The sequence below is a fragment of the Pezoporus wallicus genome, unplaced genomic scaffold, assembly GCF_028554395.1.
Source record: "Pezoporus wallicus isolate ANWC-B61680 ecotype Strahan unplaced genomic scaffold, APGP_CSIRO_Pwel_v1 scaffold_2584, whole genome shotgun sequence".
NCBI classification, from domain to species: Eukaryota; Metazoa; Chordata; class Aves; order Psittaciformes; family Psittacidae; genus Pezoporus; species Pezoporus wallicus.
The window spans coordinates 10,331,482-10,352,661 of record NW_026642851.1 but is presented as its reverse complement, the minus strand read 5'-3'; the positions used below and the strand labels follow the sequence as shown (position 1 = coordinate 10,352,661).

General features: G+C 40.5%; 1 protein-coding gene across 15 annotated transcripts in view; it reads left to right on the top strand.

Moving 5' to 3' along the window:
* Positions 1-21,180, top strand: part of ABI1 (abl interactor 1) — a 79,224-nt gene that overhangs the window by 18,691 nt on the left and 39,353 nt on the right. For all 15 annotated transcript variants that reach the window (XM_057432664.1, XM_057432665.1, XM_057432662.1 and 12 more), the window contains exon 2: positions 4,519-4,686. In XM_057432664.1, the coding sequence (XP_057288647.1) occupies positions 4,519-4,686 (168 nt within the window). The remainder of the gene's footprint in view (positions 1-4,518; positions 4,687-21,180) is intronic.

Here is a 21,180-nt window from a genome sequence, read left to right as displayed (position 1 = left end):
CTTCAAACTCATAGATGCATCCAGAAGATGCTTTAGAGAGCTTTGAGTGCTCCTGTTCTGAGTGGGGAAGTCACTTTGCAGAAATAGATTCCTTTCTCCTTGGAGCATCCCCAGCTCGTTCTCAGGGAGGCTAAATACTGATACCTAGGAGTCTCCAAGCCACAGCCTGGATATACATCTTTGCCATTCTATAAAAATATTTTGAATTTGCTTGAAAAATGAGGTGCTATGGTTAGTAACTTTTTTTAGTAAATTTCATTCCCGAGTTTGTTGGGACTATATCTCTTGAACTAGAATGGCAACACCTTAGTGAAGGAAGAGAACTTTGAAACCTTGACTGTAGTGTCTGTCTTACCAGGAAGTACACATTCTGTAAATGTCAAAGATGGATAAATGACAGCATGAACAAAAGAAAATAAAAATGGGTGTATTGATGATTTTAGCATAGTTGCATTCTGTGAATGCTGATACACAACAGAGATTGCTGAATTCATGTGGCGACTGGTTGCAGTACTCCTCATTTGCTTCCTACTCGATGAACGGTGGAACAATTTTTTTTTTAGAAAAGACAAGCTGCAAACTTAATTATCTTGTGCTTACTTGTGAAGCAAACACAAATGTAGCACGCTGTTGAATTCATTAAATGCACATGAATGATAGCAGCAAAGGCATATAAAACTGGATGTAAAGCTGCTCCTGTAGCTTGATTGCTGAGAGTGATCTAGCCCTTGAACAGAATGCCAAGCATCTAAACAAGTACGGGGCACTGAATAATTAACAGCTCTGTTTAGCTTAGTGATTATTGGTCTGCTTTAGGGCAGCACTCTCTTAGTAGTTTATCCTGGATGAATTTTTATGTTCTTGAGTTTGCAGATATTCCAGCAGCTGAGAATGCAAAATGTGGAGCAACACATGCTGCATACTGAGGAGGCAAATTAATTTCTTTCTGCTGTGAGTTTTGGGAAGAAGATTGCACATGTAGTTGTGTACTGCATGAACTAGAAGATAGTGGGAATTAGCTGAGAGAGAGAAAGCTGGATGGTTTGCACACTGCACAGACACTGATGTGGGGATGTGTCTACGTGCGTGGTAGTTTCGAGATGGGAAATAAAAATTGACTATGTGACTTGTGCTAAGTGAAGAACAAGTTCCTCATTATTTGAACTTTATCTGCCACTGAACTGAGGAATGAATACATAAGCTCCTACTCATTTTTTACTGTGGCAATTGCTTAGGTGCAGAATCAGTTTTAACTTGACTATAGTAGCTATGTGAACTTCTTAGGGAAGCTTTATGATACACATTTGCATTTCACAAAAATATATGGTATGCAGTGTGGAATGCCATGCAGTTTTAACTGTCTGTGTATCTGCTTGGATTGTAGGAGAGGTTTTCCTGGTATGTTTTTTTTTCTTTTTTTTTTTTTTCGTATTAAACCTGGTTATATGAAAGCTCACACAGCAATTTTGCCATAGTAAAATGACTGTTAAGGGTGATCTGGGGATATAGGTTAAGAGTGAACTGGGGGTATAGGTGGGAGCTTACTTTAAGAGAGGAAACTTCAAAAGCAGTTATGTTCTGCATATATAGATTATTCACTCTGCTACTAAAGGACACTCAAACTTTCATTTTATCAAGGACAACTGGACAAACAACAATATCTTACAAACTTTTAATATGAGATTCTAAAGTAACTATTAGGAAAACAAGTCATTTGACAGCCTTTGTATTGTATTGTCTGTGAATAGTTAACTAGTGCAGATGTATTATACTTTACTGTCTGAAGGCAGGCGAAGTATCTGAAAGCATGGCAACATGTGCATTATCTTTTACACTGCTTTTAGTCTTTGCCTGAAGAAGTAGATGAAAGAAAACAGTTGAGGAACACTGGAAATTTCAGCTCCCCCCTGTTGCTGCCATATAGCTCTTGGCTTCTCCCTCTCCATTTCCCCTTTTGCTGGCTGTGAACCTTGTAGCTTATATCTTGCGGATGCCAGCAGTTCTAATTAAAAAATGCAGAAGATTGTATGTCAAGTCAGTTCTAATCCAAACTGTTAAACTGCAAACTGAAACTGCCTGAATTATCTGCAAAGCTTGAAAATATTTCTACTCTAATTCTGCTAGGCCATGGAGTATGTTCCACATCACAACGATAAGCATGTAATCCTGCTGCCAAGCAAGTCATTTGAGCAAATAACTAAAATGTTGAATGCCTAAGCAAGTGAGGGCAAGGCATTTGATCAAAAAATCATTAGATATGAAAAGAAACTTTTTATACACTGAAGTTTTCTCATGTGACAGCACTTGGTAACTGAGTGCTGTGGATCGGTAACCTGTTAGTGTTCAGCCTAGCATTATTTAGTTGAAATTTTGTGGTAAGAAAGCCACGTGGGTAAAGGCTACAGATCTACATGAGTGTATATAAAGTTAGAATTGTGTTGACTGCCACCTTATTGGCTGTATCTGTTTCATTAAACTTTTTATTTTAGATATCACTGTACCTGCTACCTGTATTTTCATCATTGTCCAGGGCAGTGGAAGTTGTTTCTTTAGGCTGTGGCTCAGTAGGACAGTGTGTTTAAAGGTACTACTAGTGATGGTTTGAAGTTTAAAATGCCTCTTGGGAAAGACAGGGTGCTTCGGGAAACTTGCTTCCTGAGCCTTTAATAGTTGTTTTACAGATCCTTTACCCCCAAAGTTTGTTTTCTAGAGAAGCTATGCGACTTTTACTAATGTTTTCTGACAGCTAGAAATGTCAATAACTAGAAATGCCAAGATGCTTTAGGTGAAAGGTAATTTTGTTTGTATTTGGGAATACTAAAAAATGGAGTTTTGTGTAGTGTGGCCTTAGTACACACAGTAGGTGGTTTATCTTTTGGCAGCAGATTGCACTGAATCGTTCTTGCTGCTTCACATTGTAGAAGGCATCTGTATGTGAATCCATTTGAAGGATGGCATTAACCAAGTGTTTTAGTGTCAAAACACTGCTAGGAATGTTAATCATTATGAACAAATTTACTGGATTGGGAGGGAATTCACCCTCGTTTTAAAAAATGTTTAAAAGTACCCTAGGATAGCTTGTGATACAGTATTTAGGTCACACTGCAACTTTGTAATGTGTATGAACAGCTTGTCTTCTGGTTTGCTCCTTGAAGAGAGACAAGAAGGATTCTTTATTAGCTGTTACACCTTTTCCTACTTTAATTTAGGGACAGATTTAACACCTGTGGATGTTAAACTAAAATATTGATGTGAAGACATGAGAGGCAGGACTTAAGAATGAATGAGTGCATGGAAACTGGAAAACACAGGGCTTGGTTGAATGCAAACAATTTCTTTTGTTTCCTGCTTAGTATTTTAACTGTTGTGTACACTGTGTGTTAAGTGTTATTCAAAGAAATCAATAAAAATAGAAGTCTATTTGGAAGGGGCTATTAATATTAACCTGTCCTTTTGGTTGTTGAGATCAACTGACTAGTCTACAAATAAATGAGGAAGAAACTATGCTAACACTGAGTCACTGTACTGCACATCTTTCTGTATGCGGTGCACCTTTCTTACAAAGGGAAAAGATAGTTCTGGATAGCTGTAGTTTACAAGTTGGGTAACAGATGAAGTACATGGCCTCCACTGCCAGCTCCCAAGCTGTGATACAGGGACCACCTCAGAGCGGGGGGTGTGTGCATTTTTCAGGTAGAGGTGGTGTTGGTTCACCCCATGCTGCCAGTGAGAAAGATTTAGTTGTGCTGTGTGATTCAAGTCATGTAAGCAGTTGCTGATGTTGGACAGTAACCTGCCCCCTGACTTAGGGAATAGTGCCTCAGGGAATAGTACTCAGCACAGACCTTACCTTAGCAAGTGGTTGATCCTTTTCTTATGTTTTTGCCCTCTGGGAGGAAGCTGTACTCTTTCCTTACACCTCAAAATATGTGTCTTATCAGTCAATGATGAACTCTGTCAGCTGTCAAGGAAAGCTTAAGCTTTTGTGTGAGGAGGGATAATTTCACAAATACTCCTGTATGCAGCAGCCCTCTCTGTGTGCCATCCTCATGCTCTGCTTACCCTGCTTCTGAATTGTGGCCAGCAGTAATAGCCAGCATAGCTGGAGGGCTGGCTTTGTAGGTAGCATGTGCAGTAGGGGACATCCAACTGTGGGAAAATATTTGTCTGTCTTTAGCTGGCTTTGGCTGTGTGACCTCATAAGAGATGGCAGAAGCTGCATTTCAGCCTTCCTGGGGAATTGGAGGCTTTTCGGGAAATGAAGGATTAGACGGGCTTTAGAAATGCAACTCCAACAAATCATGATAGTGTTGTTTTTTCTACTGAATGAATTGTTTCTTGGTATGTAATTTTGTTAAATTCTTTATCTGCCCCTTATTATTGAGAATTTTTAAAATGCAGATGCAGATAGAGTACTTTGATTGCACAGTCAGATCTTCTTGATTACAGATTCTTCTAAATATAGGTTGTATTTTTTGTTCCTGGCCTTATGTAATTGTCTTGTTCTTTTCTTTACAGGCTCCAGATAAAAGGAAAGCATTAGAAGAGACCAAAGCCTACACAACTCAGTCTTTAGCCAGTGTTGCTTATCAGATCAATGCACTGGCCAACAATGTATTACAACTGCTGGACATCCAAGCATCCCAGCTACGGAGGATGGAGTCCTCCATCAACCATATCTCCCAGGTAATCTCTCTCCCTTTGTTTTTAAGAGGACTGACAACATTGGAGCAGGTGTTATCTTGCCTCTTGTATTGCTGAGTTGGATGTTTTATGTTGACTTCTTTGGATTCTCTGAGTAGCATGATAGAAAATGGTAAGGCTTTTTTTTATTTTAATACTGTTGGAACCGCTTTGTGGCAGAGGTCATGACTGAAATAAAACAGTTCCTTTATCAAGAAATGCTGGAACTGTATTTGTTTTAAAGGGGTTAATTAAAATTCCAAGATCTGAAGCTGCATTTGAGGGAGGAGAGGAGGATCCTGTTCCAGAAGGAAATCCATTTAGAAGTACCATATGAGTGATGGTACTTTATTTTAACATTGTAACATATGCAGCAAGTTCATTTGCTTTCATACCCCTGCAGGATGTAATGTCATGAGCTGTGTGGAGAGGGAGAGGGGTTCATATGTTGCCACTACCTGCTCAAGCCAAAACTTTCCAAGCCAAGGCAGTTGGATGAGGGAGCTGACCTGATTTGTACAGTTACTGCAGTGTTGCTAGAGTTGATGCATGGAGGACACAGAAATAGATGATGGGAAAGAATAGGCCTATCCCTGTGAGTGGCAGTCTGTATTTCCTTAGCTGAAGCTTCACCCTTGCTGGCTGTTGTTGAGGGGGAGGCAGGTGCCTGCCTTGTACCTGATCTATCACTAGTCTGATTGTATGGGAGCTCAGCCAAAAAAATAAGTGTGCTGTGTTTAACCTGGAAGTAGTTTATTGCATAATGAGGGGTATGCTGTACTAGTGCCCAGGAAGGGAGGGACATGATCCACGGTTACCTCACATTGCTGTTCTGAAGTGGACTTCGGTGGGGTTTTTCAGGGACCAGTGTCCGCTCTGTCATATGCTCCTACAGAAATTCAGTTGAATCTTTGCTGGGCTTTCTGTTTGATGCTTGGCTGAAACACTTAATTAACAAATCTTGGAGGATTCAGCCTAAGAATTTTCTTCAGTGCAGCCAGTGAATTTAAAACCTTTGGTCAGCCAGTACCCTGTTAGTGGCACACCTTGGACCTAATACTTCAAAGAAAGTGTTTCTTCTGGCCTCTGCTGTTTATCGCCATTTGGGCCCTGCTAACCTCTGTTTACTGTTCTTTTAGAGTAACTGTTGTTTCTAAAAATCTTTGTTAAATGGCAGCACAGTGGTTCACTGAAAGCATGTCAGCAGGGAGAGGATTCCAGTGCATGTGGAAAGGCCCTCCTAGTAACAAACCTTTCTTAAAAGGCTTGTCAAGTTAGCAAGTGCTAGGAGCTACACAGTGTTAAAAGCTGCATCAAGTATTTAAAAAGCATTTGCCACTGAAACAGGAAAGTAGGAAGAAGTACAAGTGCTGTAGATAACTTTCTTGTTTTATTAAGTATTCAGAGATTTCTTAATTCTAGTATTATGATGGCCTCTGAAGAAATGACTGTATAAAGGACTGAACCTACAGACTTGGGAAAACACTGGATGTGCTTTAATACTGAGCACGTCTTATGCGTTTCAGACCTACAGTGTGTATGTGTAGCAATTATTGTTAAATTCTCATTGGCCCACTGATATGACTAACCATGGAAAAAGCCAAAATGCTTGATAGCACAAAAGGTGTTAACCCTCTGTACTGCTAGCTGCTTGAATTGGAGGTGCTATGCTGAAAGCTGTTGAGTCACCTGATACATGAACTGTTTGCTAAAGACTGTGAACAATCAGTGCTTTGTAGAGCTTTTGAGGAGTGTTTAGCAAGGTCACTTGCTTGTAGTTTCTGTCCTGGTTGGTCTGTCCTGAAACTAAGCCTTGCTTATAAATGAACCTCTGCAGACTAATTTTGTAGAATTAAACTGGATACAGATAATACGCGCATACCAGCTCAGCTATTTGTTTTGAAATGTTTCTGCTCGGATGCTTCAACTGCTTATCTTAAATCTGTTGTGCAGTTGCTTTGATAGGCTGTTTCTAAATTCTCTGGTCTCCAGAATGTCTTTCTCGTGCTTGTATCAGTCATGAATATTTTTATGCTGTTAAAGTATGGGAATGAACATATTCTCAAAATGAAATTCTTCCCTATAAAAGTATTGCGTAGAAGCACAGATCTGAGGCATTGTCTGTCAATGATTCAGTTCTGTGTTTTGTGACATAAATATTTTTGCAATAAGGTACAATTTGATAGTTTTTTTTTGTTAAAACACCGTTCTTCTTTCAGTGGAAGAAAATCCTGTTGATCCTGTTTTGTCCTTCAGGCAGTTTCTATTCCCCTACTGTGTTTCAGTTCTCCATGTGCGTTTTCCAGAATGTTTCTAGCCTGAATGGCTGGATAGCTAATCTTCATTAGTAGCCATTCAGGTATTTTTTTTCTAGCTATGTGCCTTTTTCACTGGAAAAAGCACTCATGAAAAGTTAGGTGACGGAGTTTTGTGTTGAAGTCTTGTTGCTGGAATTTAATTTTACAGAGGGTAAGTCTGCTTGCTTTTATAGCAGAAAATTAATTCAACTTTGGTTTGTTGTTGAGAGCAAACAGAGGCTTCACATGAGTAATCACACTGTGGTGAGAGAGTGCTGTTCTGGGCACATGGAGGCAGTGAGCAGCTCCAGGAATGGTTTTCACATAGCAACTAAAGCAAAAGCATGCCTAGCTGCATCTGTATTTCTGTAGTTGTAGTTGTCTTTCAGCTGTAATGTGTGGGTCTGGAGTGACCTACCACATCAAATACACAGAGCTGTGCACACAGAGCTCAGCTCTTTGGTTTAAACTCTTGATACTGACTTTGAGCTTTGCTAAGCTGACTTGACTTACCAAGCTGCTCTGATATGGCAAAGGAGAGACTTGTTCACTGTCCTGGTGAAGTTTGCAAATCCTTCATGTACACTCATTGGTTAGGCAAGATCTGGATGGAAGAAAGGGGGGTGGGAAAGAGGTCAGTGCCATACTCTGGATCAGTGTGAGCATCAAGGCTTCACTAAAGGCATTAAGGTTAGCAAATGTGATGCCCATCTATACAAGAAGAGCTGGAAGGAAGATCCAGGGATCCAGACTGCAGGCTTGTTGGTCTGATCTTGATGCAGGGAAGATTATGGAACGAGTCATCCTAACTGCCATCACACAGTGTGTACAGGACAACCAGGTGATCAGGCTCAGTCAGCATGGGTTTATGAAAGGCAGGTCCTGCTTGAGGGAAAGGCTGTGGGTCTTGTCTACCTAGACTTTAATAAAAACTTTGACACTACTTCCCACAGCATTCTTCTGGAGAAACTGGCTGCTCACTGCTTGGACAGGTGTACTCTTCTCTGGTTGAAAACTGGGTGGATACCTGGGCCCAAAGAGTGATGGTGAATGGAGTTCAGGTCCCTCATTGCAAGGAAGCCATTGAGGTGCTTGAGCAGGTCCAAAGAAGGGCACCAAAGCTGGTGAAGGGCCTGGACCACAAGTGTTGTGAGGAGCTGCTGAGGGAACCAGGGTTGTTCAGCCTGGAGAAAAGGAGGCTCAGGGGAGACATTATCGTTCTCTTCAACTGCCTGAAAGGAGGTTGGAGCGATGATGGGTGTCGGTCTTTTTTTCCAAGTAATAGGAGAAGAGGAAATGGCCTGAAGTTACGGCAAGGAAGGTTTAGGAAAAACATTAGGAAAAATCTTTTCACTGAAAGAGTTATCCAGCATTGGAACAGACATTGGGGAAATGGTGGAGTCACCATCCCTGGAGGTATTTAGAAGATGGTAGATGTCATGCTTAGGAACATGGTTTAATGGTGACCTTGGCAGTGCTGCATTAATGCTTGGACTCAACCTTATAGGTCTTTTCCAACTGAAACAATTCTGATGCTATATATATCCCTGTATGAATACATGGCCTGGGCAGTGATAGGGGACAGGAGAAGCTGAGGGTCAGTCTCTTGTGGAAGACACCAGGAAGGACCTTGGACTTTGAGGTAGGGAAGGAATGAAGACCTTAACATTCAGTGTATGATATTACTTGTTGTTTAAACTTTGCCATTCTTCCACGAGTTCCTGAGCCAGAGAGTTAATTCTTTAAAAAATTAAAAATCCTCTTGTATCTCTCCATTCTGAAAATTGGTGTCTTTTAGTAGAGGAGTTAACAATTCAGCTCTTCATAACTTGAATATTTGACAAGGGAAAACTGCTTTTCTAGAAATTTGGGCCTGTGTTCTTTTGCTCTTTTGATTAACTGTTTCTTGGTTCTCTCTTCCCCTCCTCCTCTTGGAAATGAGAGCTGAATTAAACATGTACTTTCAGAAAAATTTTTTTGCTGCTTCACTTTCACGAACTTGGAAAATGAAGATGCGGCAGCCAGATTTGTCAGAGGAGGGAGAGGTTGACAGGGACATTCTTGTTTACTGTGTCAAAACTGAAAAATGCAACAGATCAGTGCTCACATTTATTTCGGAGCAGCTGCAGTACTGGGTGTAGCAACTAGCCCTTTTTTCCTGGACATACAGTTTTTAAATAGCTCAGTATTTAAATCCATGCTTCTTGAAGTGTGAAGCAATAGACTTCTTTTTAAGAAATGATGATTTGCACCAGGAAGCACTGCACCCCTTAAAATGTTCAGTGTTAAGATTTTCTGCTGCATCTGGAGCTCCCCTCTAATGTGAAACGGGGACTATTACAAAATAAAGTGTTCTGAAAGCATAAATTCCAAGGGGAGGGGGGGGGGAAGTGCATCTTTTGCCACCATTAAATGTTAAAAGCATTTAGAACTAAAAAAAAATAAAAATAAAAAAAAAATCCCTGAATTGATTTAGAAGAGTCTTACCTGTCACCATCCATCTCTAAATCATTCCATGTGTAATTCAAATACTGCGTGCAAGCAGGAAGCCATATGCCTTCTGTTTCTATGGTGTGGTTGTCTTAAAGTCAGGGCATGAATGTAGATACATATGTGATACCTTTTCTCATAGGACTTCTGAATCTTAGAGCTGTAGCCTGTGTTGAATTATACCTACACACCATACCCATCCCCAAATACTAAGGCCTTTTCCATTAGGTGAGCAACCAGTCAGGACTGATGTGGGTTAGGTTTTAGAGAAGCTCTACTGAAGATGTTCTGGGGCTTGAAGGGATGAGCTACTTAACAGCAAGTTGAGAAGAGTAACTGGTGTTTGATGCCAGAGATAGGGAACACAAGAGTTACGTGCTTGGCAGGTTTCTGATGTTTGAAGAGGCATAAGGTAGTGTGGGGATTTTTCATCTTCAGTTTGTGGGAAAGAGCTTTCTCAGAGTGTGCACATCTGTCCTTTGTATTAATGTGATACTGCATTCATGGATTATGGTACATGATCACAATACAGTTCACATTCATATTTGAAAGCCAAGATGTAGAAAGAGGATAGGAAATGTGACAGATCATCTGCTGATGAATGTGGGTGGTCGTGCCTGGGACCATGAGCAATTATGTACTTTTGTCTACTTATGGATGGGTAACAAAAGACCTCTCCGCATCCTCTTGGTGATGACTGCTTCTAAGAGATAGCTGTCCAGCTACTTCTATCCTGAAGTTGCTTCTTTAAATAGAGGAGGATGCTTAAAACTTATCTTGTTCTCTGACATGCTGGACGAAAGGACTGTTAACTGGCAAAAAAATTAGAAGTATCACATGGTTGGCTGCTAATAAGCAGGGCCAGTACTGGAGCCCACATTGTTCAGAATATTCTCTGGAGACCATTCAGAACATTAAAGCATGTCCTCGGCAAATCTGGGGATAACCCTAAATTAGGAAAGGTGATTCATATGCTGTATAGCAGAGCTTCAGTGCAGAAGAACCTTGATAAACTTGAAGATTGAGCCAGCAAAAACCTTGGGAAACTGGGAAAGGTGCAAAGCCTTACACCTGAGGTAGAATTAAACCCCATGCGTTTGTATGTGCTGGAAGGTGACTGTGTGAGTATCTGTCCTGCTGAAAGGGAGTTGGTGTGATGGTGGATGCTTGTGCTGATCATGAGCCAACAACACAAGGCCATCTGAGTAAGTGAAATGGTATGGCAAGGCTGTGTTGGGAAAAGTGGCTGGCAGATGAAGGGCAGTGATTATCATCAGCTCTGCAGTGATGAGTCTTCACCAGCAGTGCTGTATCAATCAAGGGGGGTGTGTGTCACCCCTGCCTTGTTCAGGGGTGTTCTAGGGAAATCGGAGATAGCAGAGAAAGACACTGAGATGTTCATGGGCATGGAACATGCAGCTAGCAAGGAGAGGTTGAGGTATCTGCTTGTTTAGTCTGACAAAGAAGAAGCAAAGTGGTGACATTAATGGTGGCCTACAAATAGTTAAGCCTGGCTCTTAAGACTATCTTTGCAGTTAGTCTTTCTATTGATAGTGACAGTGTAAGGTTGAACAGTTAGCTACAAGTTGAAGCTCTGCAGGTTAGTACATGGAATTGGGAAAATTCTTTTTAATTTGGAGCGTGGTGCAGCACTGGAACTGGTTACCCTCTAGCATGACTCTTCTTGGTGTTACACTGCAGTAGCTGGATATATCCTAAAAGCTGACTTTGTGTCCATGTAAGGTACATCATAAACTATAGGGACTATATGGTGAGATGGAGATAGTTACAAAGGGGATAAACTGTCACTCCATGTCTACAGATCCTTGTAAGGCTCACTTTTCTTGTACAAACTTTTCTTTCCACGTGTCCCAACGGTGTGTGAAGAGACAAAGTGTTCCTGCAGGAACTAGAGCATCATCTAATGTTGTATACATTAGAAAGGTGTGTCCTCTCTCTAGTTCTCTTGGACTGCCCTTGCTTGTCAGTAGACACAAATACTCTAAATATGGCGAGGAAACTTGCACCTTTTGTTTAGCTTAACTATGCCTTGGGTGAAGTTCCCTCTCCTAATAATGTGCTGGCATTTATCTCTGTGGCCTTTGATTCACATCCCGTTCTTCCTGTGCTCTCTATGATAGAGGTCAAGGCTTCAAGAAGTTGTCCTGTGCTTTCTCTGGTTATCTGTCTGCTTGGGAGAGTTGTTGTTAACTTTGTGCATATCAGCTTCTACATGATAGGTACGCATTGCTCAGAATGTAGTATAATGTGTAAGAGTTGCCTTCTCAGCTGTTGAGAAATTATCTTCATGGTGACAAATGAATACACATGGGATCTGTCTGTAAAGCCTGTACAGCTTAGCTGATGCAGTCAAAAAAATTAGTTATGTACACCTATGAGAGAGCAACCACAGCTGTCAGCCTTGCTGTGACGGGGAAGGGCAGTTGCTTTGATGGAGAAGAAGAAACTGAGCCAGAAACGTTTGTTGTTCTCTCTGCCTTCCTCCCCCTTTTTCTTTCAATGTGAATACAGGGTTTGAACATGGTTTTGGGGAATGGGGAAGTTGCTAATGTTAATAGTCACTGAGTGTAATGAGTTCCTTCATATGCTGATTCCTATTCCACAGTCTGGTAGACAGGCAGTCTGAATGGTAGTTTTCAATGTGTTTTAGACTATTAAAACTGCCTTTCTGCTGAATGGGTATTTGACCATAAGCTCTGGATACCTTATTAAATACTAAATTAAGAGGCCTTTTGCAGCTTCATTGTTTTTTTGACATCAAAGCCAAAAAATTTCAGGGCCGTGAACATTACTTTGGAAGACCTTTTTGATAATTTTGTGCAATGAATGAGTCAAGGGTGTTGGCACAGTCTCTTTTTTTAATGAAAACCTCTCATATCTGAAGATACACCACATAAATGAAATGCGTCACTGACCTGCTGTAAAGCCCCATATTGGACTTTTTGGCATTTTTTTTTCAGATGCATCTGATTAGATTGTTGCCTGAAATTAATTTTCCTTGTATTCCATCAGTTTTCACTTATGAATAGCTCCTGTTTTACACTGAATTGAGGTTTTCTTATCTCTGTCAATGTTTCAGTCACATAAGGGCAAAGCAAACAGGAAATGCAGCATATGATGTGATGGATATAAGAATGTTGTGTCTAGCACAACAGCAGGTAACCAGCTACCAAAGCATTAGGTCACTCACTGTATCTGTACTATGCAGTGCAGCTTTTTTGGATGTTGGTTTTCATGGTAGCTGCGTAGTGTTGTGCTTGAGCTGGCTTTATTTAGGGAAAAGGAGGGGAAAAGCAACTGCAAGAAGCTTACTGTGGAGAAGATAAGTCTTGGTTGTACTGCATCACTGGAACTACACCTCTCCATAATTTACCACTCCAGCACATGAGCACGTGCATCTGAGTGCTTGTGGCTGGACTTCTTGCCCTGTTCAGAAGGGAGTTGCTTAGTGTTTTCTGCCGGCTAGTTTTATTATGGGGCACATAAATGCTTGGTTAATGTTGATCTGCAGATGGAAAACCAAGAATTGATTCATATGTTTTGTAAGCCAGCAGTAACATTCTGCCACTTTCTATACTGCTGCTGGTTTGCCTTTATGCTTTTTACTAGCAGCCTTTTGGGACCTATTGCTGTCTGTTATGCATGTCTTGTAAAAGCCCCCTTACAGGTTATATACATACCTAGTGAACAAACTCTTTCATTAGTTTATGAGGGGGTATGAATGACTTACGAGCTCTTCTAAAGCTGGGACAGCTTCTGTTTTATTGTAACTTTGAAAAAGAGTGTATGAAGTGTGAAAATCTATCTAGCTGTGTTAACCATAGTGAAAACTTGTCACGTGACTGCTGTGCTCCTGCGTATGTCCCTTCCCCAACATCATCTGGGACAGTATAACCTCTGCATCACAGGGGCAGTTGCAGAGCACAAAGTGAAAACTTTTTATTGCAATGGAAAAAAGCATGTGTGAAATTGTATTAACTGATGCAATTTATGGCTGAACACCTAACTAGAAATAGGTGGCCATGAATATTGTTTTTTCAGAACTACTTATTCCACCAGAGAATGTTGATTCTTAACTGACCCTGATGCTAGTGCTGTCACAGAGAGGGTATTGTGGTGGGAATGGTAGTTTGCTTGGTTAAGAGCTGCGCTCTGTGTAGGGTTTTTCTTTCTTGAGAAAAATCTGAATGTGTTTTGGAGTAGCACAGTTAGAGTGACAACTAGTGGAGGCCATGGTTCACTTTTCCAGTCATTCCCATTCGGAGTGCTGGCTGTACGTGTTGAAGTAAGCACCATTAAAGTATGTCTGCCTCTTCCTGAATTTCAGAAAATAGATTAAAAAAGCTGTTGCTTTCCATTCTAATGTTCATTCCTGGTTCCAGCAAATAGTTATGTAATAATTTTGGTTAATACTGCGCTTAGTTATATCTTAGGGGCATGAATATGTAAGTAGTACATGACCATAGCATCATGTTTGCTTCCTCTTTGAGAATTTGCTAGGCGGCTATGACTCGTTTCCTGAACACAGCCTTTTATGAATGCTAATGTACAGTGGTTCTGTAGCTTCACCTGTTTGTGCCTAAAATAATTTAGTTTTTCCTCTCAGTGAGGCCCTGTGATTATTTACAATGGATCCATCAGTACAATTCGGTGTGGTGTCACACAGGGGTTGAAGCGTAGCTTGCTATTTCTTTAACTGGCTTCTCTGTTCCTTTCTTGCAAGCGAAAAATAATATCTTGTCAACCTGATCTTGTCATGCTATTTCAAATTCCTATATGTGGCAAACCAGGAGCAACAAGGGTGTAATTAAAAGCTATCAAGCTTCTATACAAAGTAAGAACAAGTAGGATGAGGACCTTAGATTTAAAATGGGTCGTGATGGAAATAATAAAATGTATCATTGCTTCAGCAAAGGTCAGTTGGACCATCTTTTGAAAATACAAGAACAAGGAAATACTGAGTAATGACTATAAAGCTTGATTTGATCATAGGAAGTTCTGCTTTCTTGTCAAACTTGGTGTTATATGGGATTGATTTTTATTTTTTTTTTCCTCTTTTTAAGTTGTAATTTTGAACTGTGTTCAAAACTAGGCTGTATAAGGTTGCAGGATAAGCCTTGAAACCACAAATCAACCTTTAGCTGACTGGAAAGGGGATAAATGTAATCTTTTGAGAAGCTGATCCTTTTTTGTCCATTTATAGGATTTTTCTTACGTATGTTGTTAAGTATTGGGCAAGATGCGGCAATGGCCAGATGTACAATAGGACTAAGACATGAGCTGTACTGTAGATAAGTCTTGTTTCCTAAACCGGGCTGGAAGAGGTGTTACTGAAGTTCTTGAGCAGTGTACATATTTTTGCTCTCTAATAGCTGATAGGTAATGTATGGTAAGCTGGTAATATGCCAGCTCACATGGACTAGAAAACTGTTTGTTTCTCTTTATTAGAAGCAATTCAAGTACTACTTAAACCTGGATGTTTTAAAAAAAACCAACCCAACAAACAAAAACATTTAGCTTGAAATTATGCAGTTGATCTGCATGTGTGTCTTGGCAGATGAAACATGGCATTTGGGAGTGGATGAATGGTAGAAACATTTTATTCTAGTGCTCCAGCTCAGGGTACTTTTTGCTTATGGTGGTGATGAGTGAGATGCTGAAATGAATGAGGACAGGCTCCATCTGGGAGGTGAAACCTCTAAGTCATACCAGAAATGTGCTATCTTCATGTAGTTATGGGTCATTAAGGTAAAGAGAGAAGTTCAGTCAAGTGGTCTGAAACATATTAGACTCTCAGCGATCTAGTATCTTAACCTGTGCCACTGTGTTTGGATTTAGTTTCCTCATACACTCTAATCTTATGTTAAGAGGCAGCACTGACAGGGTTATAAGCCTGTAAGCTGGTAGCAGCTGGAACATGCTTTATTTTATTCCTCTCTGCCTGCTGAGGATGGTCTGTCACCACTTAAGTATCACTGTTCTAGTCTCCTGAATTGTTGTATAATTAAGCATATCTGTTTCAGTGCTGTATGAATGATGTTCATCCATGTGACCTATAGACATGTCTGTTAGTGTCTTATTTTGACAGTAGCATGAGAACTGACCACAGAAGTGCTTATCCTTTATATATGACAGTTTTGAAGCATCCTTAATGTAATGGTAGCATTTGGTGCTACTCTGACATCTGGATGCTAAAACCAGAGCACAGAAGTTCTGGGGGTGTTCATAGTGTTTTGGCTAAATTAACGTGGCTTTTGCTTTTCCTAGTACAGGCTGAGGCACATGAACTAATAATGAAACTTCAGGAAGTGGGGGGATGGTTTCCGTAAGCTTCTCAGTGGGAGAAATTCAAGTTCAGTTGCTTGATATTTTGCTGCTTTAAACATTCTTCCTGCAGTGCAGCATGCCTCTTGGATGGCAGATAGACTGTCAAGCTTCAATGCAAGTTAACTTCCTTCTTTCTAGACCTCTAGACCTGGAGCCAAAGGACCTCTGTGGGACTACAGCTGCAAGTTACTTGCATCTTATTTTCAACGCAGCATCTTCAGGAAACTGTATTTCTCTGGGCTGCATTAAACGTGTAGTCCTTTGGTCAAAGCAGAAATTCTTCAGAGATGCTCTCTCCTAGTTGCTGGCTGAATTACTTGGAATAAATGTATTTAACACATTTCTTCTTTTGGAAATCATTTGAAAAACTGTTTTTTAAAGACTGTTTTCCACATGAAATTTTTGCTGGAAATAAGATTGAGAGAATGTCATAGTTGGATAATGACAGGTCACCTTGTTCAGTAATGTTTAAAAGCATCAGCTGATCAGTAAAAACAGAATAAAGATGGTGTGGCTTGATCTTTTTTTTTGGCTCTCCCCCCCCTTTTTTTTTTTTTTGTAAATGCATTTTTAAAAAGCAGAGATTGTGCAAACAATTGTATGACTTAAGCAAACATCCTGGAAAATCAGATTGTGAGCTGTCTGCAGATCTTACTCAAATAAAGATACTTTTCCTGTGTGCTCTTCCTTTCCTGCCCATTTGCCTAGGTTTCTTCTTGTGGTAGTTCTTAAATGCATAGTTGTTGATTACATTAGCTATATACTTCTGGGAGTAAACACTGTGTCTGTATTGCTGAATGGATATACAAAAATCCAAAAAATACATTGACCTCACTGAGGAAAAACAAGCTTTACCAAAGCAGTGGAGAGGAGGCAGGCCACAGAAGTTTGAACAGCTGTCTTTGTACTCCATTAAATTGTGTCCCGACATACCTCTTTATCACTCTGGGAGGCATTTTACTCCTCACCAGTACTGCTCTCCCTGATGAAGGTTAACTGTAGCAATATACTGATCCCAGCCACTTCCCTGTGCAGTCAGGTTTATTGTGGGAGTTTAGTAACTCTTCAGTGTGTGTTTTAGCTGTTCACTATTGCACAGGTCAGTGGGCAGTCATGCAAGAGTCATGGTGGGTCAGAGGCTTGTAATCCACCATATTGTTTAGAAGAACATCTTTACCAAGGCATCAGTGTCCCTTCCTCAGCTTTAAACATTTGTTGATATTTGTGTAGTATATATGGAACTTTTGCCTAAAGTGACATTAAGAGATGGCCAGTCTCGTGGATGGGTATTGTTTTGTTTTGTTTGGGGTTTTTTGTTTTTGTTTTTTTATTTTATTTTGGTTTGTTTTTTTATAATTATCCCCCCCCCCGCCATTCTTTTGTGCCAGTGTTTTGCTCTCTGCCCCTTGCCCTGGATTTGTGGGCTTAATTATCCTGGGTGCAACGTCTAGAAAACTACAGACCTCTCCCTTCTTCTTTCTATGGGCTGCTTCGTGTGTGTCACCCCCAATGGCTTATGCTCCTCTTCTCACTAAGCATTTGTAATCAAGTTTAATCATTATGCTAATAGCTGCACAGTGGAAATGTCTAATTTCTGAACACATGATCAGTGTGACTAATGAATTTACTGCAATGGTAATGGGATAATACATTCAGCAAAAGGGACATAGTGATGTCCTCTCTGTGCCTACGCACAAGACTTCTCTTCCTGACTTGTACTGCCTTTCAGCCTGTTATCAGGCTGGAGCATTTGTGTTTAAGTGCACTTTCACAGGATGGAGCCAAGAACTCGCTGTTGGGTGCATGCACATACAAGTCTGAGGTGGCCCTGGAGGAGGATTGCCTGCTGGCATGGTTTCTTCTTGGGCCAGTGTCTTCTGCCAGAGTGTTCGGCTTTAGCCTGGAAACGTTTTGGCTGGAGAAGGCTGTGGCTCACTACAGACTAAGTGCTGCTAGGACTGTTGAGGCCCTGTGAATGTCTTAATAGGCTTCCTTGTGCAATGCTGTGGAAACTGGGATTTCAGAAGTTTGAGTGAAGTTTGTGATGCTCGTAAGCTTGTCCTCTGTACCTTCAGAACAGATAGCTGGTTAATGAACGGGGGTTTGAGTAATGGGGGGCTGTGTGGAGAGAGAGGTGAACTATCTTGTTCTTCGTTTTTAAAAACAAAAGTGAGGAGTTTGTCAGATCCTAGTTAAAGTGACTATTAAAGAGACGAGCTCTATAAAAATAATACACAAGAGGTAGTAGTATGGATAGTAAGTTAATTGCAGAGCAGAATAATTATGTTGAAAACTTTTAAGGGGGATCTATAGTGACCAAAGTTTGCTCCTGCTATCTTATTTTACTGGTAAAACTCACTGGCAATGGGGATAATAGATTAAAAACTGGTCATTGCTGGTTATCCTCCTGTGTGTCGTAACACAGTTGTTTGTCATAGAGACTTGCTTGCTTTGTACAAAATTTACTTGAAAAAAATCCATAACTTTACTAGTTCTCTTCTGGAGAAAATGCAGTCTTCAACCTTTCAACATTTAGGAAACAAGCAAAAAATCTCATGTGTAGTAAGCTGTTTGTGACACTTAAGTCAGAAGGGTTTGTGGTATAGGTAATATGGCTGGTAGCTATCTGATGACAATGTAATTAATACTCAGGAGTTACTCTCAACGTGATGCAGGCCCAGCTGAAAACCAGCAGATTTCCTGCTAGCTTATATCACTGCCATCAAATGGGATACAATCAAAGCAGTACAGAAATAACATGGTGCCTTGAATGGTTTGTTGTCAAAACTATGTTGGCAGGTGGCTAAAGGATAGTCGGTGTCATTTCCACGTATACTGTCTGTGTTTTGTGTGTTAAGATAGCAGTCTGTCCCAGTATTACCAGTCTTAGACACCTCATAGACCCTGTATTTATGTGGAGAAGGGGGTGCTTGGGAGAGGAATTTGTTGTGTGTATGTGTGGCTTTTGCTTGTGTTTTTTCTTGGTTTAGGGTGGGTTCTTGGTTTGTGGTTTTAAGAAAAACATGTGCCTAAATATTATTTCAGAAATTTTTCAAGGATAGGTTTTATGTCGGAGTTTTATTATTCTTTAGCATAATGATTATTTTGAGATACGCAATAAATCCTTTATCCCAGCCATGTAACATAACCTTTCTTGTTGGAAAATATTTTATTTTTGCTAGTAGAGGTGATAAATTAAGAACTAAAAAGGTGATAAATTAAAGCTCAGGCTACGTTAGCTTGCTTCTTTCCGTGTGTTGTGTTCTGCCACCCACCTCAACCCCAGCTTGAAATGCCAAGTTACAACTAAGCGTGAGGGGTTTGGCTTTGGGGTTTTTCTGTTGAGGCGTGAACTTTCTGGCTTGTCAGTATTCCAGCTTTAGCAGCTCCTTATCTCAGACAAACTTGAAGAAAGTTCAAACTTATTCTGCTGAGTTTATTTTTTTTTTCATGGGCTTTTTTTAGATGGTTTCCTTTTCAGCCACCTGCAGTGCTCTTTGCAATTGCACATGTTCATCTCCTACAAAGTTGCTTTTTTTGGCACACAAAATGCTTTTCGTTCGACATACAATTTTGTTCTACTCCCATGGTGGTTCTTTAGTGAGTCTAAACTACTGAAGAAGCTGTTTAATTTTTCCTTTATGTCCCTGTGCTTTCCTTCAGTCAAGAATATATTCAGATTTGTATGTTTTGTATAATTCTAGGCAAGTGCATTGCTTCCAGTAAGGAAAAGAGGACTCATTCAGCCACTTTAAAATGCGGAAACGCTCATGTGGGAGCTTGCATAAGCATATTTTGTTTCTTCTATTTATTTTTTTTAATGAGCCTACTCATGCGTGCATATCTTGAGGAATACCCCAAAAGGAATTTAAAATTACTAAAATCTAATTTCAGGTACTGAAATACACTCACACATACAGTTGGGATTTTGACTTTGCATAATCAAAAGCATTTATCTGCTTTTTGTGCTTTTAAAGACTGAATATGAATGCAGCATGTTATGACTGCACATCCCAAATGTTTTTCTGTCATCATCAATCAGTAGGATTGTACACTTGAAACACTTGTGTTCTGAAGTGTCTTCTATTTTAAAGACTGTTTTTAATCAGCAGATTTCTGCATTTCTGGCTTGTGTTCAAATATAATTAATAAGTCTTTGGTTTGATTTAGACAGTTTTTAACTCTGGAAACTTGTATTAGCTATGCGACTGGTGTTAGCTAATCATGGAAATGCCTACTCAGTTCACTGTGTAGAACATGTTACAGCTCACTAGAGGAGCAGGGGTATGACCTTGGTAGTTCCCTTATCAGAATCCTGTCTTGGTGAAGGGAAGATAAGGGGGGCAGAAGGAGGATTGAATAAGAGAACTGTCCTTCAAAAAGGTGTTTGTCATACAGCATGAAGCTCAAGTGGTTGGTTAGTAGTAGTTAATGTGCCACGTGCTGTTGTTTTGATCTGATGCAGAGCTGAGTCTGTACTTCCTGTTGTACAATGGTTGTAAAGCGGTGGTGTGTAGTGTTCAGCCACAGCTGAATCTCCAGTAAATACTGGAAAGCATAATCTAGAGTGACTGTAGAGTTTGTTTTAGAAACAGGAATGACACCATGGAAGCTACTTCTCTCTCTCCACTCCCAGCTTTTGATGCTGAAAAGCCACAGCTTTTAGGAGACAAGTAGAAGATAATTGCAAATAATCTCCCTATCTCACCTTCTCTGTGTCCTCCCTCAGAGATCTACGTGAGTGCTGCTTTTTTTTCCCCCAACCTGTTTATTATACTCACACTCTTGAAGGGGGAATTGAGCTAGCATTTGAATTTGAAAGGCCAAAAGAAAGCTAGGATGCAGAAAATCATGTTGTAGTCCCCAGGAACATGTACCAGAGGTCACTGGAGGGCTTGCGTTTGTAATGTTCACAAGTCATTTTTTATTGACGTGAATATATGTTTGTTTTGCTCAAACAGTTGAAATTGACAGCAGGGTTTGCCGAAGCGCAAGAACTCACTTCTGCATTTTCACTAACAATTAAAAACACTGGTGGAAGCTGTTCTACAGAGAGACTTTGGGTTTCTCTGTCACTGTTTCACTGTCCTCACACAGGCAGCTGTGGCCTGCCTATACCTGTGCACACCTACATTCTGTCTGTGTCTGTTCTCAAAGCTGCTGCAGGTGGGCAGCGCCAGGAAGCTGGCCCAAGCAGTGAAGTGACTTGTTTGGTGTAGCAGAGGAAGTCTGGCAGAGCCAGGAATAGAACTTCAGTCTGCCGTTTTCCAGGCTCTTGCTCCCAGCCACAGACCCATCCTACCCCTTCCCTCCACTCGGCTGATGTCCCAGCAGACAGCCGCCTCCTGCACGTGGGGCCAGC